This window comes from Arvicola amphibius, chromosome X (assembly GCF_903992535.2).
Source record: "Arvicola amphibius chromosome X, mArvAmp1.2, whole genome shotgun sequence".
NCBI classification, from domain to species: Eukaryota; Metazoa; Chordata; class Mammalia; order Rodentia; family Cricetidae; genus Arvicola; species Arvicola amphibius.
This window is the reverse complement of record NC_052065.1, coordinates 71,923,433-71,950,596: the sequence shown is the minus strand read 5'-3', so window position 1 is coordinate 71,950,596 and position 27,164 is coordinate 71,923,433. Positions and strand designations below refer to the sequence as shown.

Genomic DNA, 27,164 nt, shown 5'->3' with positions numbered 1-27,164 from the left:
AAAGTATTATCTTTCTGTATTAGAAACAAGTTCTATGAAAATGGCTTCTTTATTTTTCATTCTGAGACAAGGTATTGCTTTGCAGCCAAAAGTTGGTCTAAAATGTGCAGTCCTACTGCTTCAGCCTTCTGTGTCATGGGATTACAGCCATGAACCATCATACCTAACTCTGAAAATGACTTTTACACAAAACATGTGTGCTTGGACAGGGTATTACAATCCATAAGACACTGGAAATTTATAATCAGGGAGTTATTCTATCAATCTTCCTGAGAGCTTTTTGGAACTCAGAATACATTTTCCATGAAAATATTGCTACAGAGTAATTTATGCTTTCCTGCATTATTTTGATAAAACCATATGTATAATGAATAATAATCAATATACTAATCACTAAATAAACTTTTAAAAATAATTAAAATTACATATGTATATATATGCATATATAAATATAAATATGAAATGCTGTTGCTCAAGAATTAGTAGACCCTCTTCAAGAAGCATGAAATTTAAGTACACTACTGAGAGAAAAAACAGACATTTAAAAATATTATTGGAGTTAAAAAATTTAAACCTAAAGAGAAAATTTACATGCCTTCTGCGAAAACTGATCTCTATTTAATGTCATAAATGCATCATTGAATTCAATATATGCTTTCCCTATGATTAAAAAACTTGGATCTTCTATTTACTATAGAAGAAATGTGTAAACACAGTAGAGTGAAAGGTATCCTCCAGTTTCTCCTCTTTAATAATCACAAAATACTGGTCTAAGTCTTCCAAATTCCCAGGGAATTCTGGCATTAGCTAAACCTATGCCTCAGTTTCCCATCTCCTACCATGCCTCTTACTTAATCAGTGAGTAAAAAAATAATATGATTTAGAGATGAAACAAAGGTTATTTCAATAAACGTTTTTGTTCCCTATTCAAATACTCTCCACCAGCTGTGAAAGGGAGGTAGAATTCAGCCCTCTATGGTTGATAGGGAAAGACTTTAGTAGTAGCTATTAGAGTGCGGCATAAATAGAACATAAACTATCATGGTCTTTATGTGAAAAGGAGGCTCTTGCCCTTCTATGATAAAACAAAATAGTGTTTTGTCAGCATGGCAACAAGACAAATGTAGCCTTAGCAAAAAACTGCATAATGACATAAAGACAATGGAGAATAAAATACCTTCATGAAAAATAAACAAACAACATAAAGAGTGAAACATGACAAAAGAAAGCAAATCTGAATAAGATTTCTACCCTGTGGTCCTCAGTCCTCAGTCCCAAGAAACTCTAATAACAGTTATTCATGAACAGCATAACAAATTGAGACCCTGGCAGAATAACTTGTATAATTACTTACCCACCTAACTTCTCAATGATAGGATATGAACCAGTTAACCCTTCCACTGTTAAATCCAAATAATCCAAAAGTGCTTACTGCCATGTGAAGGAAACAGTGGCAGTAAAGTTAAACAAGAATTCAAATTTTAGTATCATAAAGGTCTTGGGCAAGTTATTTTCTCTGAGCCTTTATTGTCTTATAAAAGAAAATTATTTTCCACCTCAGAGTAAGATAAATGAAATTAAACAGATCTAAAAATGTTTATTTTCTTAAATGTATATGTGTATTACAATGTGAGCTTATGTGAACTACATGTGTGCATGTACCCATGTAAGCCAGAAGAGGGTGTTGGATCCCCTGGAACTAGAGTTACAGGTGGTTATAATTTGCCAAACATAGGAATTGAAACTGAACCTGGGTCTTTTGCAAGAGCAGTAAGTGCTTTTAACTACTGAGCCACCTCTCTAGCCCCAATTAAACAGATGCAATTATATAAACAAAATGTGTACTATATAATTCAATTTCTATATATCTGTAAACTTCATTACATCAAAAACGATAAACTCTTCATCTCTTTGTAACATATTATTTGAAATGTAGAATTCATGTATCCCTATCTGAGTAATACATTGGTGCAAGAATGCCTAAAAGAACCCTTTTAAAAAATATTTGCAAGAAATTGCTTATTTTTTAAACTTTGTTCTTATTTAGTAATCTACTGTTGTTATCAATGCTTTAAAGTTTTATCACTGCTTCTTATAAGTCATTGCAGGGCCATTTTATCTTACTGATATCATCTTCTTCTTGGGAAGAATCTTTGACTGCCATATAAACCATTTTCTCTCGCTGCATTCGGCTCTGGTCAAGCACTCCAGCTACAGAATGTCCACTGGTATATTCACTCTCTGTGACAATTTCTGTCCCACCTTAAAAATTAAAACGCATGTAAACTATAAACATATCATGAAATGAATCCCTGAATTAATGAAGAGGATATAGAGAACATATAAAAATTCTAACAAACTTCAAAGTACATTAAAATATTCATGTAAATTATACTTTGAACACATCCCTCGTTTCAGGTGTTAACATTTATGTCATACTTACATGCCAAGCACTATAAAAATTACATATAATTATACACACACACACACACACACACACACACACACACCACTTTTTTCTCATAAAAACTCTATTAGGTAGTCACAATCATTATGGCCATCATTAAGAAACAAGGCAGAGATCATACAAGTCATTGAAGGTTTCTCAGTTAAGCGCTAGAAGTAGTTTTAAAATCCAAAATACCTGTCTCTATTATCAATGCTCTTTAACACTCATTATAATCCTTATTCTAATTCCAATTATTTTCATTTGTTTTACAATTTTATGCCATAATAGTTTCATTTAAGAATCGTCCTCACTCCACTTTATATGTAGATATTCATACACAGTTTTAGAAATACAGTAAGAAGCCTATGAATATTTTTGTCTTTGAGAACTTTAGAATAATCCCCATAAAAGGTAAGAATTCTAATGTCTCTTATATCATGGAATTAAAAGAGTTCTGTACCTATTTCAACATCATCTTCAGCCTCTGCTTTAAATATATACACTTTTATCACTTCTGAACCAAATCCATCTTCTTTAACATCTTCTTGTGAGCCATCACTACCGATTTTTAATGGTGTATTCCCCATATGTTCTAACTTCTCCCCCACATCATCCACTGCAAAATATAAAGGAAACTATTTCAGTCAAAAATTACACCTGACATTTAATGAGTGGTAAGCATAATGGCAAAATTAAAATATTTTAACCACCTACCCACCATAGGCCCTTAGTGACCTATTATGCAGCCACTAAAAATGCTGTTTCATGAAAACAATACTCAAGATCAGAATTACCTAAAAAACAAATTTAAATTAAATCATATTACCCAAACCATGTCTCTGTATAAGACTATTAAAATTTAAAAAAGCAAACACGTATTTAGGTAGGCCATATTTCTTGAATAGGACTTATGATTTTGGCAGTTCACTTACGCACTACAGTTCACATATAGGGCTCCTGTGATATTAATATTATCCTTAAAACTACAGAGAATACAATTTTAACATAAATAAGTGGCGACATCAAAAACTGTGCCTTTGCCTTTTCATATATAATGTTTTTATATTTACTGAAGCATCAAGCTTTAGATGAGAAAAGAGGGGTATTATCTACTTAGGTATTCATTTTACATGTAATTACGAAATAAAGCATAGACTGTATTTTATGTAAAATCCTACCACTAAAATCTGTAACAGAAAAACATATAACTCATAAATTCACATAAACAAATCCTGAATTAAAAAGCAGTTCTTTCTAAAAACAACTAATTTATAAAATCTATTATTTTAAAAGATGAAATAAAACATACCCAAATGATTTTAGTAAAAAGAACTTTTCATTACTCATCATGAATTATTATCTAAGAGTTCAAATTTCTGTTGACACATTTGAAACAAATTTCAAAACACAAATTTTGTGTATGTGTAAGCATATGCTTTCTTTTAAAATCAGAAACACAGATAATACGTAACTGCATGGTACTTTTTCCTCATAAAAAACCTGATGCTTCAGAGTGCATGAATAAAAGTCATATAGTAAGGTAAAGCAACCATATTTGAGACTATTACTAAAGATTTTCAATATGCATATACAATTTTATTCTGTTCTACAGTTTCTGAGAAGAACACAGCATATCACTATGAAATATATATTCTATTAACAATCTAATAACAACTATAAGTCATATTCAAGCAATATATTTTCTATAAGTATGTCCCTACCACTTTACTTCCAATACTGTTCCTATAAAAACTAAAGCATAATTGAAACCAAAATTGTGCCATTACATATTTCAGAATACCACATATGAAACATAAAAGACTGAAGCCCTAGTATTTATCTAATATCTAACAATTTCAGAACTATGAAAAATAGAATAAAATGCATTAAAGAGCTATAATCTTGGTACTTCTTAAAAAGTCAAGCAAATCTCAATGAGTCAAAAATCTACATTTTTCCCTAGTTCAGTTTCAAGTTTGGTATGTCATCATAAATGCTGTTTTGTCCATATGAAATGGAAAACAATGAAAGCACTTCACAAGTTATTTTAACACTGAAAAGTTATTTTATCTTTTGTTTAAATATAAATGATTCCATTCCATTTAAAAGTTTAAATATACTATTGCCAATAAAAGCTAGCACTCAAACGACACAAGAATGATCTAAATATTTCTATTCCACTAAAGCTCCTAATCATATTACTTTTTTTTTTTTACCAATTCTGGGGTGACAATTTCATAAATTAGGATGAAGAGCTACATATATTGCTTAAAAGTTTTTCTTACTAATAACTAAAATGATGAGATCATAAAAATATTTTTTAAAAAGTTAATTTTTAAGGAACAAGCACTTGCTCATTCATGATTTGAAAGCAGAATTCATAGAACACATTTTTAAAGACCCAAAATACAAATTTGGGAGGTTGGAATATTTTTAAATTGATAATAAAATACACTCAATTGATAAATATGTCATTATTACACATAAATTAAGTGACTATATTTCCTTCTAGAATACAGTAATTTAAAATACTTGAAAAAAAAGTTATAAAAGTTATAAAAGTTTTTTGTAATGAAATATTTTGGCTAGTTCTAAACTATATATCTTAATTTTACCTGTAAATATTGAAATTATAGTTGATATGCCCTAATCACTTTTTCTGTTGGTGTTCTTTCTGATTTTACTTCTACTTAAAAAAAGCTTCATACTTTTAATATTTAATGTACCTATTGTTTTCTGATTAGATTAAGCATCTCAGAATGAACAATTTTGAAACGTATGAAGCGACTGATTTTGTTCTGTATTTTTAGCTCATAAATGATAGTTATTTTTAAAGCTGGTGTGAACTTTGAAGAGTTTAGCTATCAGCTTTACCAATATTTATTCTATATTCTTAGCTACAGAAAATACAACATTAACAAAGTTTTACTAGGAAACAAAATGACTTAAATAAATTTTCACATATTTTTCTTACTAATTAATTTTAGGACATAGAACTGCTGGCCTGCAGCTTGCCAGCTTACTGCCTTAGCTCTCCAGTACTGAAATTATAGGAATGGATCACTACTTGCCTTTCAGTGACTGTTCTTAATATAGATAAAAATTAAATACTTAAAAGATTCAAGCTTATTTTTTTTTTTTTGCTTCTTTTAAGCCATACACCACACTATAGTTTCTGGACCCACTTTCTAGGTGAGCAATATAACACATCCACAAAATTCTATTAGCATTAAAGACAAGGACAAAAGTAAGGTACATTGTTTGCTTGAAAAGGCTGGAAGTATTCAATATTCTTTTGTAGACCACTGGTACAATCTGATTAAAATTCCATTTTATTGCAATATATAGGGTAATAATCATTCTTAAAAAATGGATTAAAATATAATTACATCATTTCCCTCGTCTCTCTCATGTCTCCCATGCCCACCTCACTCATCCCCAAATTGATGGCCTTCTTTTTAAAGCCACAAGGGCTTTTGAGTTTGCCACTGTTGTAGTATATCAAAAAATAATGGTGTGTCTATTATATAACTATACAATATACTAATATAACATTGTGATTAAACAATGAGCAAAGGATCTCTTTTATAATGTAGAAAAAAAGGAAAAGAAAGAAGTCACATTTAAATTTCAATAGTATGCCATGCTCAAGTATATATCCAAAAGAAATGAAAGCATTTACCCCAACAAAACTTGTACACATTTTTCCTATCATCCTTATTCATAATAGTTAAAAAGTAGAAACCATGAAAGTGTCCATCAATGATGGATGGGTAAGCAAAATTAGTATATATGTATAATGGAATACCACTTGGTAATAAAAAATGAATGTTACAATGGTAAGTGCTATCATATTGATGACCTTTGAGAAACACTAAGACAGAAAGGAAAGGTCTCATATTACACAATTCCATTCATATCAAACATGTAAATAAAGCAAAATTTATGAACCAAATTTACTGCTGCCTGGAAGTAATAGAGTGGGGAGTAACTTTAAGAGCTTATCAGGTTTAATTTTGGTATAATTAAAACTTTTTAAATTGATTGACATGATGGTGGTTCTACTGTTAATATATGAACAAAATTAATTTAAATACTATCTGAATTTTGTACTATAAATTATATCTTGCTAATCTAGTTATATTTTTAATGTTGAAAAGCTGTAAACATTTTTCTTCTACTCTTAAAATTGGTGATGTTTAAATGCATTTTCCTATATAAATTCAATTTCATACATAAAGTCTTAGTTACACTGCAATGTGTCATTTATAAAGGAGATTCCTCATTCCAGTGAAGCTTTTCACAAGGGAAATAATCACCCATAAATTTCTTGAATATATTAGGGTTTTTAAAAAGAGTTCATCTGGAACATTAGACCAACATAGTTACTGTATATTAATTTCAAAGTTACTTAGCACGAGTGGACAATGTTATTCATCTGGCAGGATAAAGAACTTGTGAGGTTTGAACATGGATTAAATTCAGATGCACCTCAAAATGACAGAAAACAAATTCTCTAACTCTAAAGTCCGGCTACTTGATAAGATTTTCTTATAGGAATAGTTAGGGAAGATAGAGTCTGTTTAAAGTCTTCAACTGCAGCCCGTAACTATTTTGGAAAGTCTATATTTGGAGGCAAAAAAGTAAAGAATCTCTTAATTTAAAATGGAGTTTTTAAAGGCAATTTGTGCTATAATTCTTGACTGAATAGCCACCAGACATCAAAAGGTAATTAAGATTAAAAAGATGAAGAGAATAAAAATAAACTTTTAAGAGTAAACAGTTCAAATATGAATATAACTATTAAAAATAGTAAAAAATGTGGGAACATTCTGAGTAGTCAGTCACAGCTTACAAAAATATTTTCTATGATTTGTCTGTAAAAATTTTCATGATAAAATTTCTAAATTGGACTTAGTAAAACATGCCTAGAGTTCCTGCACTTGGGAGAATGGGTAGGAAAATTAGAGTTCATGGATAATATAAGAAAGTATTTGATTTTGTGTATATATATATCTCTATATAGTACTATTTTATTAGCATATACTACTTGTACAACGATCTATTTCATTATGACATTTCCGTGTACGTATATAATGTACCTTGATCGTATTTACACCCTCTATCACTTTGTTATCTTTCCTGCTCTCTTCTCACTTTTCCCTTCTAGTTCCAGATCCCTAATACTTTATTTTCATTTCCTCTAACCCACATTTCCTCTAGCCCACTCACCCCAGTAGATTCCATATAGGAGAAAAAAAAAACCCACACAATGCTTGCCTTTGTGAGATTGGATTATTCACTGTACGTGATTAAGTTCTAAAGGAAGTTTTTAAACTGTTGCTGCTTTTCTCTCACAAATAATTAAGAAGTAATCCATCTCTAGCTTAAGGTCACCCTAAAACTAAATCACTGTTGTTTCAATAACATGCTAATAATAGAATCTTCTCTTTAATTTTCAGTTAAATTCTATCAGCCCAAAAGGGAAGAAATCTCTTCATTTGTCATTATGGGATTCCTGGATACGCAAATAAGTGACTTTCTGATTCTTGTACATTCTCTTGGGCTTTTTTCCTTAAGTTTGTCTTCTTCAACTCTGATGTGTTAGTTTTTGTTTTATCTTATATTTTATTATTTAAAATAAAAAATTTTCTAACTTAAATCGTCTAAAAAAAATAATGACTCTTTCTGATGATCCTCCTGTCTCTCTACATCCAGATTACAGGCACACACCATGGTACCAAACATAGAATTGTCTTTATCTTAAAAAAAATTAAAAACAAAGTATAATGTGTAGCCCAGGCTGGCCTTAAACTTGTGATGCTCCTGACTTCATTTAGCAAATCCTACCAGCATGGGCCACCAAAAGGCGCTCTCAATATGGTCAACAGTTGTGTGACTTTGGCAGTTTGTGGGGGGGCCCTGGCAATGAGACCAGTATTTATCCTTAGTGCATGAACTGGCTTTTTGGAGCCCATTCCCTATGGAGGAATACCTTCCTCAGCCTAGATACAGGGGGAGGGGCTCGGTCCTGCCTCAACTTAATATGCCAGACTTTGTTGTTGACTCCCTATGGGAGACATTACCCTATATAAGGAAGGGATTGGGGTTGGTAGGAGAGGAGCAGGTGGAGGGGAGAGAGGAGGTACTGTGGTTGGTATGTAAAATGAAAAAAAAACTAACTTTAAATAATAAAAAAGCAAAAACAAATATTAAGTTATGATTACCTATAAAACATGTCTAAACTTTCTAGCACTTTCATACTAGTTTAATTTAATGAATAACTTTTGAATGCATATTGCAGTTATTTTAATATAGAGACACTAATAAATTTTGCTATAACATCTTATCTGATAGTCATAGCTTTTAGTGTCAAGTTAGTATGTAAATATGGGGTTGTCCCAGCAAGACACATACATGTAAGAATAGGTAATAACATTCCCCAAATCTTTTAGTAGTGCACCTAATTCTCTTGAAGAAAATGTAAATATTTACTGGCAAATTATTTCCAGGCTGTGCATAATGGCACATGACTACAATCCTAGTGGTCTAGATATAGAAAAGAGTTCATAGAACCAGAAGTTCAAGGTTAGTCTTGGGTACCTAATAACTTTGAGGCCAGCTTGCACTATGTAAGACTCCGTCTCAATAAACAAGCGCTTGCGAAAGAAAGGCTAACATAATAGACTTTATAATTATGTTTAAAAATTAAATAAATCTAGTTTGTGGTTTTATTTTTAAAATCACCAACATATTTATAACACAGAATCATTGTATAAACACACAGGCACACATACACAGACTTTCTGCAGAGTGATTCCCTTCCCTGTGTTTCATTTTTAAAAGGAAAAAATATGTCTGAAAAAGTTAAAAGCCTTTATCTACTTTTTGCTATTTGAAGCATGATACCTTCAAAATTTATAAAGAATATACCCACTCTTTTTACACAGACCTGTGTGCATGCATGTGCATTCATGTGTGTGTGTGTGCTAGGGATTGAACATAGGAGTTTTTGCATTCAAGGCAAATATGCAACCATTTTATAAACACCATCAAAAACATATCATGGGATATATTTGATGGTTGGTCTCACAAATCTGTCACCCAAAGTGAAAATAAAATAGTTCTATCTTCCTTCAGACAGAGTGCTGTAAGTAGTCTGAAACTAATGTATTAGTTTTCCATAGACCACATATGAATGCATATAATCATTCAATCAAAATAAAACATAATCTAGAAAGAATGGCAGGACACGAAGTTTATGTTTTGATTGAAAAAATTATAAATTCATATAACCTATCTAAACATATTATGCTTATGTTCTTAAGTAAAAGTTTATTAACAATGCCAGCATGCTATGTTTTTAAGAAGTTTTAACATAATTTACTGCTCATTTTGAAATATATATATATTTATCATTGAAATTTCATATCAATATTTCTATCAAGCCTTTCAAATACATATTTCTATTCTAAGACATAATTGGCCTTTTCATTTTACTTTGGTTTGCAATTTCAGAGTATATTAAAAATATATGTAAGCTCAAAAAGCACACTTTTGAAAGCTCAACACCACAGCTTTGAAATTATTTTATAAAAAAGATTCCTTCTATTGCTTTTATGAAATATATCCTTGGTCCCAGATTACACTTCTAAATTATAGAAATTAATCTCCCAATTAAATACTTTATGTTTCACTTACAAGATATCATTAAGTAGTCTTCAGAAGTGCTCTTGACATCATCATCGTCATCATCATCTTCAGTTTTTATTGTAACAGTAGAACCAGGAACACCACCAGCTGCTTGAATCACAGTTTCTGTATCTGAATTAGTTACAAGAACTTCTTCTGATACCATTGTGGGAGAGTCAACACCTGAAACACAATCTTGAACCACATGTTCCAAATGTCCATCTGGACCAGTAACAAGATCAGCTACAAAAACCTGCTCTGGTACCCTAACGGTTTCTGTAATTAGTTCAGAAGTCAAAATATGATCTCCATCATCTTCTTCTAAATCTTCTTCAATGGCAACATCAGCTTCAAGTACAGCTTCAGGAACAATCACACCTTCTGTTACTACATCAGTCTCTGTAATAATATCAGGCCCATGGACAACTTCGGCTGCAAGGCCATGATCAAGAGTTATCCCATCATCTGTGACAACATCAGAAACTAATACAGCTTCAGGAACTGAAACAACAATATGGTCTCCATCGATATGTGCAGTACCAGCCATTCCAGCCACTACAATACAAACAATTATTCAAAAAAGGGTAAAGTTATTTTATTAATAAATATTATATTCAATAAATATCTACTTCTATAAAAAATTTAAGTATGTACTAGATATCTGGATGAATATAATATATACATATATATAAAACTTAAAAAGCATTGTTGATAATTTAACTGTAATAAAAAATCATCACTAATTAGGAATTGGGTTAGAGATCAGTGTAAATAAACCAAAAAATATGTAAGTTAAGTTCTTAAAAGTAATTTATTGTCATTTAAAAGCAAAAAAGCCGTAATAAAACATCACCACACTGTAATTAAAATAAGTAAAATAAAAAACACAGCTGCTGAAGATAGAGAAAAATGTATCTTTTATATGTTTGGGTGAATGTAAAATATTAAGTCATTCAGCGAAAAACAGTTTGGCAGTTTCTGACAAAACTAAACATTCATTTTCTAAACAAAGCAACAATTGCCCTCTAGGAAATTTCTCCACAGAAAATGTAAAACATGTTTACACAGAAACTATACTTAAATGTTCAAAACAGTTCATAGTAGCTTTATTCATAATAGTAAAAAATAAACACTTTCCAAATATCAGTCCATCAGCAGATAAATGTTTAGCTAAATCAAGGCTGGCAATCCTTATCACAGAGTAACAGTTAGTCATAAAGAGGAATAAGGGTACTGATAGAACCAACAACCAGAATAAATCTATGGAAATTTATCTTGACATGGATCTACTACACAAAATGAAGAAAATAAATGACAGATGTGGGTCTATCCTTAAACAATTTACTTAAATCACCCCTTCAAAGGCTAAAAGAAAATTAAAGAAGATGTGGTGGGAGAGTTAAAGATGTATGTAAAACCTAAAGATAAGGTGAAGAGTTAGAAATGGCATTCCCTAGAATACTGTTATCTTTACTCACATAACTGTAGTTACTTGCACTTCCCCCACAAGATAAATCCTATCAACAATCAGTCAAAGAATGCAAAATAACTCACAGGGATCAATCCTTTACCTGTGAACTGCTAGCTATATGGGAAAAAGGGAAAGGGAGAAAGGGAAATCACTGTCTTTACTTGTATAACCTCTGCTGAGTCCACCAGGTTCCAAAGAATAGCTCTACACCCCATTGCACAATGGCCCAGGATAATCTATGTGGGTCATAGAGTGAAAGAGAGAGATGGACATTAAAAAAAATTGTTGGGGAGAAGAGTGAACAAACAGGGCTGGTACAAAGTAGGAGGCAAGAGTAGTCAGAATGCAAGGGGATATATATGTGAAATTGTAAAAAAGTACAAATAAAAAATTTAAAATCCACAAGCCAATGTATGTCCAAACGATAGAAAAAGAACAAGGTATATGGTTTTAGATAAGAAAAATTACCTAAAACTTTAATTTTCTGGGTTTGATATTGTACTATTGTTAAATAGGATACCAGCATTGAGGAAAATAAATAAGTATATAAGACCTTAACTATACTAATTTTTCCTACTTTCAATGACTATATAGTTGTGAAAAATGAAAGCAAAATGAGAAAAACAAAGGGATACTGTTATGAGTTAATATAACATCATATCACAAAACATAGCCATAAAATTCCCAAGAAATTCTTTAAAGAAATTGCTATATCCAAAACCTTAGAATCTTTTAATACCTGATTTTGGAGAAATGAATCTTAACTCATATCAGACTAAGACTTAGCTTGATAATATTAATAAGTTTGACAGGTAGAAAATTTTAATTTTTCTCTTGAGAAGCATGGTAAGCACCAGCTCCCACTTCCATTGTAAATACTGTAAGAGAATAGATTCTCTTCACAAGGAATTTTAAGTTCTGCTGCCCTAAGGTGGTACAATAAATTAAGAGTTTGTGGGTCTACTTCTAATGCATTATTTATATAAAATGCACCAGTACATAGCCTGCACATAAACACTAGGACATGTACATATACACCAATACATATACATAATGATTACTTTCTTATAAAGTACTATCTGGAAATACGTAAAGTAAGGCACTACTAGAGATACACAATGCTCACTATTTATAATCAATTCATCAGGATGTTAGTGCAAGCTGGAAACCAGTTTGTACCATTAATGATAAAAGCTAAGAATGAAAAGAAAACTGATTTTTCAGAGGTCTTGGGAATCATTACTATTATTGTACTGATTTTTGAGACAGGGCCTCATGCAGTTTAAGCTGGCCTCAAACTGGTTATGTAGTCAAGGGTGACCTGGAACTCATATTTGACCTGACTCTGCCTCAGGAGTTCTGGAATTACAGGCAAATGCCAACACACCCATCCTCCCTTTCAACTATTCTAAATTCTTCTCAACATTCTTCTGTTTTCACATAAATCCTAAATTATGTCAAAAGAACATAACAACAGACATGCCAAAATAGACACAAGGCTTCAAACCTACACAAGGAGCTACCTTAAATTAAAAAAAAAAAATGTTCAAAGTGGGAGAGATAGTCTTCCTCAAGAAATGGCACTCCCCACTGCTTATCCAATACCAAACAGTCAGGCCTGAAAATATATATACAAGTAGTATTATACAGACTAAGCAGGTTATACACACACACGCACACACACACACACACATATATATATAATATATATATATATATTATATATATATATATGTATAAAAAAATTATCAATATACATCAATGAGAAAAGAGGCCATAAATTTTAAATAAAGTAAGCAGGGATCTAGGAGAGGGGTCTGGAGAGAAGAAAGAGAAGGGAGAAATTATATATTATCTCAAAAATAAAAGAAAAAAGAACATAACCACAATCCTACAAAACTGGTAGACAAACAGAATATGAATTTTAAAAGTATTTTTTGTCATTTTTTACTCCAGAAAATTAAGAGATGAGGACAGAGTAGAGTTTCAAGTTCCACATTTATCCAGACTAGAAATAATAGCTTTAGCAAAGAAAATTAAATATTAAGCCTATTAAATTCCTAATAATGGGATTCTATATATGTAAATGTTAAGATTACTATTTCATAAAACTGTTTTTACAGATCAATAATTTAATACTCAGGAAATCCTAATTATTTCAAAGTATTCTTGGAGATTAATTTCATTTATGATTAGATAGTGGGAAAAGATGGAAGACTAGAATAATGCTAGTGCTGTGCCTATGCTCAGATTAAACTGGCTAAGCTGATTCTAAGAAAATAAATGATTCGAAGTTCACCTAGCCTAGAATAGGTCAAAATCCATCAAACTTAAACCAAAATGAAGCTAAATATACTTGTTTACCCTGATTGTACTTCTTTAAACTGAACCAAAAACCTTAAAGAATCTAGACCAAGAACTAATGAGTACTGCAAAATAACATCAAATTACTCAGACTAAAAAGATCCATAATTTTGCTTTCTTATCAGTTCATCTGTTACATTTCATTAAATTCCAAAACCAAATTCATTTACTCAGCTATAAATGAGCTGTACTTCCTTAAAAATGTCATTTATTCAGATACACACAGGTAATATTTATTATTCGCTAACAATGCATTAAGCAACCTTATACTATATATGTGTGAGAGAGACAGAGCATATACACACATATACATAAATCTTTTAATTCTCAAAATAAGTGAGTGTTTTCTCCATTTTTATGAAGAAATATATTTTTCTTTAAAAATGTGTTTATTACTGCTGTGCATATAAAATACAGGTAGAACCCCAAAGGACAACTTTGTGGAGTTGCTTCTCTCCATTAACCTGTAATTATCAGGTTGTTGTTGAACTTTCATGGTAAGTACTTCACCTGGTGAACCATCTCGCTAGCCACCCAAAATTATATTTTAGAGAGGTTAGCTGTACTCATCCTGACTCAGGGTTGTAGTATTATTTTCTTCTTCTTCTACTCTCCTAAGAGGAAAAGTTGTGTTTCTTATCCTAGATAAGTTTTAAAAGAGAGATTTATAAAATTAAGCAAATAGGACACTACTACAGTAATATTTTGAGAAGAATTAAAAGATCTAGCACATAGAAAGCCATTTAAATATTATTTTAAAATTTATTTAGTAGTACCTAATGGCATGAAGAATTTATCTACTAGTTAAAAAATTACATATGATTCTTTCAGATGTGAATCAATGAGATAAACATGCAACAACAAATGGTAAATTATGACAAAGTACTTTCCATTTTGTGAGGATTTCTTCAAATGTTATCTGGCACCACATTGGAGTGACAGCAAAAAAAATTCTTAACAGTCTGTCTTTGGCTAGTATCTAAGGCTATTTTGCTTTGTAAGTTTCAAAGCAACATTTACCTTTCTAACACTAAAATCTTAAACAACTATTAAACTCAATGCCGCTGACTGTAAGGTCTGAACTCAAACGCCAGCAAAAATATTATATGACATAATATTATAAACTTTTAAATCTTAACAATTATTTAAAAGAAATTTGATGTGGGAGGGTCTTCTGTTTTGTGTTGATTTCATTGGTTAATAAAGAAATTGCTTTGGCCATTTGATAGGCCAGCCCTTAGGTGGGTGGAGTAGACAGAACAGAATGCTGGGAGGAAGTGGGAAGTGAGGAAATCGCCATGACTCTCCTCTCTGGGTCAGACGCCATGGATCCAGCCACCAGGTCAGACATGCTGAATCTTTCCTGGTAAGCTACCACCTCGTGGTGCTACACACATTAATAGAAATGGGTTAATCAAGATGTGAGAGTTAGCCAATAAGAGGCTGAAACTAATGGACCAGGCAGTATTTAAATGAATACAATTTGTGTGTTGTTATTTCGGGTGTAAAGCTAGCTGTGTAGGATCCAGGCGGGATGAAAAGCAGGCCTGCTAGCCTTCATCACTACAGAAATTGGTTTAGTAACTTGTAAATTAATTCTTACAATTTTCTATACAATATTCATCTCATAGTCTCAAATGAGAACCTTACAGAATTTGGAGACCTTGTGACATATAGCTGTATAACTTCAAAATTTCAAAATCTATTTACTAAGGACAAATGGAAACCTAACATTTTCTAGAACAGCACAATCACAAACCATAAATCAATAAATGAGTAGACATTACTCATATTAGCAATTCTTGATTTCACTATAATTAAGAATAACAGTATTATCACAATATAGAAATTCAGTAGGGATTGATTTGCCCAGTTCAATTTAAAAGATCATGAAAACAGAATTTAAAATAACTTATCATTTAAAAACACAGCTAAGCAGTTAAATCATGAATAGGTTTATAACAAAAAAACAGTAGCTCTCTAATTTTTTTCTGACATGAAACATTTACTTCATTAGTTCACTTTAGAGAAGACTTATATAACTATGACAATGCCAACTAAAATTGGAAGTAGTTCGCAAACCTTCCCATTTTCTCACTCCTTCCTTATACAACATGGAATGTATCAAATGAAATCATTTCTTCCAGCTATAATGTGATCACCTATAATACAGAATTTGGTAATAAAAGAGTTATGTGTTGATTGTGTAATAACATAAATATCACATGAAAATGGTTTAAGTAAAAGAAGCCATGCATTAAAGGCCATATATTACATGATTGTATTTATAGGAATTTTTCAGAATAGGTAAATCCATAAATTGAATTACTGGTTAAGAACTGGTGGAAAAAGGAGGGATAGGCAGTAACTGCTAACAAGTATGAGGAATTTTGTTTCATTTTTATATTTTTAAAATTTTGAGATTATAATTTTTAGTATAATATATATCTGAAAAGTGGCTGGGCTGGGCGGTGGTGGTACATGCCTTTAACTCCAACACTCGGGAAGCAGAGGCAGGCGGATCTCTGAGTTTGAGGCCAGCCTCTTCTACAAGAACTACTTCCAAGACAGGCTACAAAGCCACAGAGAAACCCTGTTTTGAAAAACAAAACAAAACAAACAAACAAAAAACTAAAAACCAAAAAAAAAGTTGGCTGGTAATCACTGCAGAATTCTCAAAGTGTACTAAAATGCAGAATTATAAGCTTTAAATTAGGGTCTGAAGAGATGGTTCAGCAGTTAAGAATGCCTGCTGCTCTTCCTTAAGGCCCGAGTTCAGTCCCAGCCCTCATCAGGTGGCTCCAAGGGATCTGACACCCTCTTCTGACTTTCACAGGTACCAACATGCATGTGACAAACATGCATATACAATACATATAGCTACAAATAACTACTTTAAATATAAAATTTAAAAGGGGTTAATGGTATGACATATGAATTATTCTCAATGAAAAAGAAAAAAATTGTATGAAAGTAATTCAATATGTAGCTCCTATTTCCCAAGCAACTAAAAGTAAATAAAGTACTACATACAGGAAAAACTCAAGATACTGAGGAGCTTACAAAGTTGACATTGAAAATGAAAATTTGTTTAGCATGTTGAAATTCAAATATCCCTCTGGTCTATAACCTAAATTGAAACATAAGTGGTTTTAGCATTTTAAAGTTTATAAACTCCCCAGACAAGTATTTTAAGAACTAAAAAATAAATCTGTATATTTAACCTTGTTTCCTTTCATCTATAGTTCTTCCTATGTCACTTTTATCATTACTGTGATTTAAACATGAGAGGAGATTTTTAAGGATTCATTTTGGCTCACCGTTTCAGAGATTTCCACCTGTTTCCATTGTTAAGGGACTGAAGTGAGAGAGGCTGAACATCACAGCAAGGAGCATGTAGTAGAGCTAACCTCATGGAGAAAAGGAAACAGGAGATTTTGCCTGTGATAGCAGGCATTCTCCTATTTTATTGCATCTAGGTCCCCAGTCTGTTAGATTGTGATGGCTACTTATAAGGTAAGTGTTAAAAATACCCAAACATGGGCTTTAGTAACTATTTAAAATCCTCTCACACCAATCAAGTCACCAACCAAGATTAACTATTACAATTCTTGTACTTTTTTTAGCCATCCTAAATCATTTCTAAATCATTCATAAACATGAAAGCCCACTCATCTTTTAGAAGAATAAATCAATGACTTCTTTATATGTCACCTTAACAATCATCTCAATCCTTACTAAATTCAACCTTGAGGTACCAAGATGTATTTATCTGACAAATGTCAAAGAATCACAGAACTCAAGAGAACCTCAACTTCCTCATTATAAAAGTGGATCAGTAATTCAGTCAAGTTCATAACCTAGATAACATCACTATCAAGACTAGAATACAGTTCCTCTAATCCTTAAAACAGGTCTTTAAAATAGGGCAGCAAATAGCATATTAAATCACACTGAGAATAGTAGCAGCATTTTCTTAAGCAAGCAAAGTTATCACTAGTTCTACTTGCCCATCACTGATTTCAACTTTATTAATTCCACATGACCCTATAGGTTCTGTGTCTTTCTTACAACTGTTTATCATTTCTGTTTTCTACTTTAAATCCTACCTCATCTTCAATTCTTTAGATCCGACCCTTGTCTCTTTTAATTTGGACACCACTACCTCCTTTAAAATTCAGACCAATCTTCCCAAAATTTAGTTTCTTTCTAGAGAATCAATGTAGTTTTAACATATTCATCAAAATTATTACTGTTTTAAGGCCACTGAAAAAATTGGGCATAGAAGTAAGGAATCTCTTATTAGGGCAAAAAAGGGAAAAGGTGGTGGGTTCTAAAAATTGCTCAATGGTTAATTAAGAGTATTTGCTGCCCTCTTAGAGGACCTGCTTTCAGTTCCAAACACCCATGTCAGACAGCTTACAGCCACCCATAACTCTGGTACCAGGAGAGCCAATGCCTACTTTAGGAGTATGTTGTGGACACCTACACACATGTGGCACATATGTGCACACACACACACAGACACATGTGTGAATCTTTTTAAAAAGAAGTGTTATTTTGTTGGTGTAACTTTGAGGAAATGATATCTGAACATAATTACCAAATCTATGATTTGCCTTTATCTCTTTATAATCATCTTAATCCTTTGTATTGATATAAGCACATCCCTTTCTAGCTTCATGAACAATGCAACTTGAAGCACATTTTAGACAGCTGATCTAACATTTTCTACATCTGAAAACTATTATATACTATCACATGATACAAATAAGCACTTAAGCATAGAGTTTTTCACTTCTCATAAAATACTATCTTTATATACCAAGTTTCTTTATCTCAAACTTCTTACAAATTATATGATCTTAAATATACTATTTACATATGCCTTTATTAAAATTAGCTGTACAATTTTCCTAGTAAATGAATATTTCAGTATAGTTCTATTTCCTTGTTTATTTTTAATACATTCTTACTTTATAATCATAAGATACAACAAAGAAAATGCTTTACCAAAATCCTGCATAATCATGGTATGGGCCATCCTAGCATCTGAAGTGTGCAATCCAAGACTTCCACCACCTGAATCCATACTTAGCAAAGTTCATTCACAAATATCTGTAAAATAAATGGTTTGAAAAACAGTTTAAATACATTTACCTCCAAATAAGTTGTTTTGAGAAAAATAGAAAATATGCCTTACAACCAGATATGCAAGGTTCATTATAAAAGAAAAGAAAAACCCCAAATTGCTTTATGTGAGAACTATACACAAAAGAGGTAAGTGGAAGTAAAGCCAAGCTAATGGAAAATGAGGCACAGTGATGGCGATGATCCATAGGAACGTGATAAAAAAACAAGGAAAAGAACAAAACTGCAAGACTGAGGTCCAGTTAAAATATACATAATAAAGAAAAAGAATAAGATGAGGACAGATTACTAGTTGGTATGTTTGTTTATACATTACTAGAGGAATCAGATGTCTAGTATTAGTGAATTTCATCCAGTAGCTCTCATCCATTTCTTCCAGACCCAGATCAGCCCTGCAGCGGAGCTCTGCAGATATTGTATTCACCTCTGGCTCCGGGGCTCTACTTATAATGCAAAATGTTCTATCACAAGTTTCCCAGGAGTTCTTTGAACCAGTAAGGACTTCTGGCCTCACTCTACTACAGTCTCTTGTCTCACAGTTTTGAGGAATCATGAAACATGACTGCTTCCTAAATATGGAAAGTATAAATCAATCACATACAAACATTTAGCATTGCTTCTTTCATTTGTTTGCAATGGTACAACTGATATTTTCCAGTAATGATTAATAAAATCATGCTATTATATGGAAGTTTTTAAAGCAATAGCTCAACCTGTTTCATTCTCTATATTAAGACAATCAGACATATTGGAACAGAAAGCCAGATGTTGCCACTCAATATAATACTTATAATTGCATATGTGCATTGCCTCAGAAAAAAAGGTTCTAACCAAAAAACCAAAATTGTGTTAATTTTAAAAGGTATTTGTTATTTTCAGAAGTGTTTGTTAAATTGAGACATATCACAAGAGGGCTATGTCCTTAATAAAAATTTTAGAATGATGCCACCCAAAGTAAGTACTGGGGTATGGCTAAGCTTTTTCCCCTGCTGTGATGTTCTCTAGCTACCCAACAGGCAGAATAATAGTGAGGACACATTGCCATATTAAACGTCTGAGTTGTATACTTTCTACACAAAAATAATCTTTATCAGGGGCTAATTATTTCTATGTATCAAAATAATTAGGTAAATTATGTAGGGACAAAAGTAGTTATTTGAGAGGACTTTTAGGTCTATTTTGCCTTTACTTTCCAATTAGTATGCTGTCATCCAAGATAAGGACAAAAGGCTAAACGAGTTCACCATAAATTACCTGTATAGCCATACATTTAAGTAAAAATGCCGTAAGGATTTATTTTTCACACTTAAAAGTACTATGCGGTCTTCCATTTTAACATTTGATTTCTTTATCATATAACTAATACAATAAACAATTACAAATGTTATTCTATGGTTTTTAAATAGTAATTAGTAAAGAAAAAGATAAGTAATTTTGCTAATCACCTTTGCCCAATTGAGTTGAAGACACTGTAGATTTCCTTACAGACTGAAAAGTGAACTTTGCAAAATTTCTTTTTATTTTGTTCCTTCAAAACAATGCATTTTCTCTGGGGAAATGTTCTTTACCTATTATGAAAATACAAATTAGATGCGTCAAGACATATTTAACCAAATCTCTATTACACAACTTAAGAATGTTTTTCTCTACTCTTCAAACTTGTAAGGTGAGGTTGTGAAAGCTCACCTATTCAAATCTGTGTTTATCTAAAAAGCAGCCAAGACACCACCAGATTCCCCCCCAAAAAAATACAGTATAAAAATATCACACTTAGATTCGACCTGCTTAAGGCAAAATCTTCTTTACTTCGGATTTTTTAAAACACCTTCACTTGGAAAGTAAAGAACAACTAAGGGCAAGGTGTATTTTTTGCCAAATCCATATAGAAAAATCTGCTCTAACACTCAATAAAGTGTGAAAATTACAACATACAGGGCAAATATTATGGAAGTGCCACACTGTATAAATAGCACAGAGATAAAGTGCAATACTTTTTCACCCTATAGGAAGTTTCAATAAGATCAATACTAAACAATGTAAGGGAACAGCAGTATGGTGGTTAATAACCCAATAGGCAGGTAAGCTGCTCAGTCTTCTCAAGAGTGTATGTACTCAACAAGGTTATCGAACCGAGAACAACCAAGCAACTATGCTTCAAGTAAACATCCCCTCTATCAATACACGCGAACAGAAAACACAACACACACACACACACACACAAATCAAATTTACTCTTCTAAAAGCTTGTTCAGGGGCAAGCTGCTCCGTGATGTCAACAGGGCGAGGGACAGAAGAGAAATGGTAAGGCGGCTGAGCGAGAGAATGGGAAAGTAGTATTTGCAGAGATAGACAAAGGAGCCCTGGCAAGTAGCAATATTGCAGCTTTGGACGCAGCACTCTTCCCGCAGAAGTCTCCCTTTCCCACGACCGTGCCAAGTTTCAATCATTTCCAGCAGAAGGCACACACGTGCCCTCTCCGGTGTCGCCCAGCCGACTGATGTTCAAGCGAGCGAGAACAAGAGAGCCTTGGCAGCGGAGAGGCGAGTGCCGGCCGAGGAAGAGTCCCCCGCGTCGCCCCTCCGGCTCTCCGCGGCGCAGCGGTACCTGCGGGCGCTTGCCCCCCACCCCGCCGCCCGTCGCCCCTCGCTCCCGCGGCCCCGCCGTACGTGGGAGCCCGGCGCCAAGCAAAATGGTGGTGTTGGAGGCAGCCGCGGCGACGGCTGCGGCACACAACACCCCCCACCCAGCCGGGCTCTGACGGCTCCGGATCCCCGCTCCCTCCCACGCCCGGCCCCGGGCCACTTCCCTGGCCGTGCCCCGTAAGCCCTCGGGCGTGCCTAAGGCTCCCGGCAACCGCCGTCGCCGCCAGCGGGCGAGCCGGCGCGGCGACACGGGGCGCGGGCGAGGGGATCATGGAGGGGGGTCGCTAAGGAAAAATGCTGAGGGGACGCCGCACTCTCCACCGTTTTGTTTTCCGCCATTTTCCTGTCACCCTAAACCACCGACGGCCAAAACGACGGCTCTCGCTCCCCCGGGAGGCTCCAGTCTAGAGGAGGAGGGAGCTGCCGGGGATGAGACCCTCACTCCCCCCAACGCGTTCTCGACCCTCCGTTGGCGGCGGAGGAGGAAGCGGGGACTCCGGCGGCAGTGGGGAAAGCTCGGGGACTAGACGCCACTTCCATTGTTCCCTTCGCCCTCCCGAGACGCTGGGTGGGAGCCTCTCCCCTCGCGGAGACACGCGGAGCGTGGCAGAGCGGACGCTCCTGAGTTTCTCCTCAGGAGTCTCCTTACCTGTCACCGCCGCCGCCGCGGGACCGCTACCGCCACCGCCTTCGCCGCCGCCGCCAGTCAGACTGAGGCCACGCTCGCCGCTGCCGCGGGGGGCAGCAGCTGTGGACCTGGAAGGTCCTAGCTTTCGGGTTTCCGAGGTTCCGCAGCCCGAACCAATCACAAGCTACTCTGCGTCTGGGAGGCGCGCCGCCTTGTCCTGCTTTATAGCGCCGCTACATGCTGAGGTTGCATTACGTCACGCAACCCTTGCTGCAGGGTAGGGGGCCAAAGGGAGAAGGCGCGCACGCGCGCGCCGCGCCGCCCTCCCACCCGCCCGCTTGCCTACAGAGGAGCCCGCGCTGGGTTTGTGTTCGGAGACCCCGCGGACTCGCCGCAAAGGCTGCACCGCCGCTGGAGGAGTCAAGAGTGCGCAAGCTCGGATCTTGGGACGTCCCTGAAGAGTTTCCGTGGGAAGATTTTGTTTTCTAGGTTTCCTAAAGGAGGCGAAGAGAAGGAGGGAAAAAGCAGAATGACTACTCGCTGAATGTCCAATAGATGGGGGCTTGCCATTTAAAAAGCGTGTGTGGGGGGAGGAGGTGGTGGTGATGGTGTGTGGACGTACGTGTATATTCTACCCTGGAGGATCGGACAAATTAAGGTTGACCACGGAGATAATGCCTCTCCAGCAATAAAACCTATATGTTTTACAAGTTTCCTCCACCCTCCCCTCCATCCTTTTATAATAAAGATAATTTGAGGAAGAAAGTAAAACATTTTTAAAAATTAAAAATGCAGTTTTCAAATGGAAGAAAAGGTAACACAAAAACTAAATGAAACGAACACCTAATAATTTCTGAATGTGACATTGCATTCTCCATTCCATCCTTTTCATAACGGAGATAATTTGTGGAAGAAAGTAAAATAAAATTTAAAAAAAATTAAAAGACAGTTTTAAAAGGGGAAAAGGGGTAGACACAATAACTAAATGAAATGAACACTAAATAATTCCTGAAATGTGACATTTTTAGCTTCTGTTCTGCAGAAAGGTGAAAAATCCGACTGGTATGCAAGAAAAAGTGATGAAATGTGACAGAAAAGGAGATAAGAACAGTTGTAATTTTAACAAGTCTTCTGTTCTGAGAAAGAAGCCTTAATTGTAGGTTCATTCAGAATCTATAGCACTATTTAAAGAGGGAGAAGACAGGTTCTTTGTGGGGGAGGAAAGGGTAACTTTTTATTGAGTAAATAATCCGAATATTTAAAACAAAGATGTTATTGTTCTAGATCATTTATCCAGGTATCTAGAACTATATACCCTATATAGATCTTTTTTAACGTCTAAAGTACTACCTGACCAGGAGGCAATAGTCTCTCCCTGAAAGGTACTAGGTACTAAATATTTTAGTTGTGAAAATAAATAGTAATAAATATTTTCCCGTGGTCCCGGGGGATCAACCCAGTACCTCATAGACTAAAAAAAAGCACTTTACTGCTGAACTACATACCCAAACCAAGGAAATATTTCAGGGGGGTGGGTGTGAAGCCTGTATCACAACTTCTCAACTCTCCTACTTGTGGCCCAAAAGCAGCCGTAACTTGTACACAGTGGGCACCATTGTTTTCTATTAGAATTTTATATGCTTTGACATTTGAATTGTGTTTCATTTAATGTGTTTTGAAATCATTCTTTTGGAGATTTCAAATATAAGTCCCCTATCATTGCAGAATATATATAAAAGAAAATGGTACTTGTTCCAGATTTGGCCGGTGGGCCATGGTTTGTTAATTTTTTTCTGCTGTCATTTCTTTACACTTCTATTTTCTTCTTAGATGAAGAAAGGTGTTTTTTATGAGTGTATATGGTGACATATTTCTATACTTAATACTTGGTCAAATGCTGCTTACTGCTCTCTTCCTGTGACAATTCCAACTGAATACTTAGAAGAAACTTGAAAAAGAAGGGTTTTTGTATGTTTGGTTGGTTTGGTTTGGTTTTTGTTTTGTTTTTAATTTTTTGCTGTGTGTACACAAGTGTGCATGCGTTGTTTGTGTGTGTGTGGTGTGTGTGTGCGTGCGTGCATGTATGTGTGTGTGTTGTGTGTGTGTGTGTGTGTAGAAAGAAGTCCGTATAGTGAATGGCAGCAGTGTAGTACATAATTTTGAAAAACCCAAAATTCATCCTTGCTTTTCTTCCTTAAACATATGGCCAAGCAAAATGTCATGAGAATTTACCTCCTTAACATCTGTGGAATAACCAAACTTGGACCATTTCTAACATCACCCTTTGTTCACCATTTCTTCTTAGTTACATTACTACAGCACTATGCTAAGCAACACTTTTGTGATCTTTCGTCATGAAATCCAAAAATAGCACATCTCCAAGCCAGAAAAGTAGAATGGAATGGAGTTGCCACCTCCATTCTTTCTTCACTTGAATCTCCAGCAAGAGACTGGCCACTGTAGTGCTCTTCTGACTCCGTTCTCTTCCATACAACCTATTTACTGAAAGAGAAAAATTTCAATCTAATCAAATCAAAACAGAAAAGATACATATTTAAGGGAGGCAACTGGCTACCATATGGAAGAAAAAACATAATTTCAAGTTTTGTGATGTTTTTAAATAATAATAATAATAACTGTTATTTTATATGTGATTTTTGGCGACTCTTCTGTTTCTTACTAGCTACAGGACCAATAATATTAATTAGGTTCTATAAATTTTATAATTTGTAGCATGCTATTTTTATAGCTTGTCCTTTGACTTCCTCAGGAACCTCAGCTAACTAATAGTGGATTGCTATAGTACATTTAGAAACCAAATATTGCTGTCTCTTTTTTCTTCAATGATTCTACAGTCACAGTTTGTCATCATCTATATTCTCTTTAAACTGAATTTCATGTATGAACTGTATTCCTCTTCTTTCTTTAAACTGTAACCTAGGCAACTCCCATGGAATAATACAAAATGAATGAATGTAAGCATATTCTGGGTCACCTAGAAGAACACTTTATAAATATATACTGTTATGTACTGTCAACATTCATATTATATTTCTATTTACAAACATGTTGACACTAGCTAATTGCTGTTTTAATTGTTCTGGGATGATATGAAACAAGAGTCAGATTTCATTTGTAAATTATATGGTACTACCTGGTGTGCTGTGCACAAAAAATATCTTGTTGTTAGAGTAATGGGTGGAGTGAGTCATCTCGTAGCATACAGTAGAGGAGCACATTCAATATGACACTGCAGTCATATTCATCTATCCGTTACAATTTAGTTTCATCCAAATATAATGTGTAATATTAAATTAATACTATTACTTCATGGGACTTGTTGTTTGTTTTCTGAATGACACTCACACACACAAAAGAACAAAAAATGTATTTCTATACTGCTGGGTTTTTCATGTTTAAACTGACATAATAAATTAATAACATTGAATAATACCATAATACCATTTTCCTTCAAAATAACCTAGAATAAAAACTACAAATTACCACCAAAGTCTAAATAACTGTCCTCCACAACCAGGACCAGGAAACCTTGGGGGAAATGACTAACTCCATATTTCAAATAGGAATGATAAGATGAGACTTTTCATTTTGTTCTAACAAAGAGGAAACTTTCAAAAACTGTGTTCATGCCAAAACTACACAAAAGCTTCCAAAGATAAACAGTAGCTGTTAATGATAGAAACATATTAAATACAAAAATTTCTAAGTCAAGTCAGGATCTTAAAAGAGATCTCCCAAACAAAAGCTTCAATGGAAGCTATTTTTCTTGCATCCATAGAATACCGACTTAAATACTCTGAATTAACAAAGAAAAAGAAAATCAACTATTTTACATTTTCCATAGAAACTATTTCAGCACAACAAACTATCCTTAGTAGAAGATCAAAATTTTTAAAATCTCAAATGTAGCAACAGACCCAAGCAACAGCACTGGATGTGGAACATGAGATGAAATACTGAAATAAAATTTTTCAGGCTGGTTATCAAACCCAAACATCTTGTTTCACCTATCAGTATCTTCACCAGAATTTGATGGTATCACTATTCTGTAGTTTACATTATCTAGTGGATAGAAAATGGTATCTTATTAGATCCTAAACTTGCACTCACTTCTCTGGTACCTAATAATGGTAAATGCCTTTTAAGAGTAGCTCTCAAGACCCAACTATACCACTTCTATATAACTTTGGGTATATATTCAAAGGATGCTCTATCCTAACCACAAAGACACTTGCTCAGTTATATTCATAGCAGTTTTATTCTACTAGCCAGAAACTGGAAAAACTTAGATGTCCCTCAACCAAAGGAATGAATAAAAGAAAATGTGGTATATTTACACAATGGTTTATTATTCAGCTGCTAAAAAAATACCATCATGAAATAATTTAAAACAAATGGATGGAACTAGAAAAACATTGTCCTGAGTGAGGTAATCCATAGTCCTTTCTAATTAGACAATACTTATTTCAGCTCTTTTTAAATTACTGAATTCTCTTTTGTGACACAATATATGGTCTATTATGTAAAATGTTTTTTATGCACTTGAATCAAATGTACAGTCTGTCCCTCTTAGGTACGATGTTCTGTATCTATCTGTTTCACTATTATGTCTAGGTAGTTTGCTACTACTGAAAGTGTGATATACGTCTTCTATAATAATATTACTATTTTTCTTTTGCTGCCAATATTTTAAATATATTTAGGTTCTTTAATGCATGATAAATTTATATTTACTTTATTTTGATT

The 27,164-nt window shown here is 34.0% G+C and overlaps 1 protein-coding gene across 3 annotated transcripts in view; it reads right to left on the bottom strand.

Moving 5' to 3' along the window:
- The window catches only part of Znf711 (zinc finger protein 711), a 29,265-nt gene extending 6,729 nt beyond the window's left edge, over positions 1 to 22,536 (bottom strand). The window contains exons 1-7 of one of the 3 annotated variants that reach the window (XM_038316540.1): positions 22,419 to 22,536; positions 20,573 to 20,695; positions 19,552 to 19,696; positions 18,990 to 19,094; positions 10,151 to 10,696; positions 2,910 to 3,065; positions 2,125 to 2,262 (exon numbers count right to left, since the gene is read on the bottom strand). In XM_038316540.1, coding sequence (XP_038172468.1) covers positions 2,125 to 2,262; positions 2,910 to 3,065; positions 10,151 to 10,696; positions 18,990 to 19,068 — 919 coding nt within the window. In that variant the 5' untranslated portion in view covers positions 19,069 to 19,094; positions 19,552 to 19,696; positions 20,573 to 20,695; positions 22,419 to 22,536. The remainder of the gene's footprint in view (positions 1 to 2,124; positions 2,263 to 2,909; positions 3,066 to 10,150; positions 10,697 to 18,989; positions 19,095 to 19,551; positions 19,697 to 20,572; positions 20,696 to 22,418) is intronic. The other 2 variants (XM_038316539.1, XM_038316541.1) reach the window with 2 other exon arrangements.
- Positions 22,537 to 27,164: the final 4,628 nt, after the last annotated feature.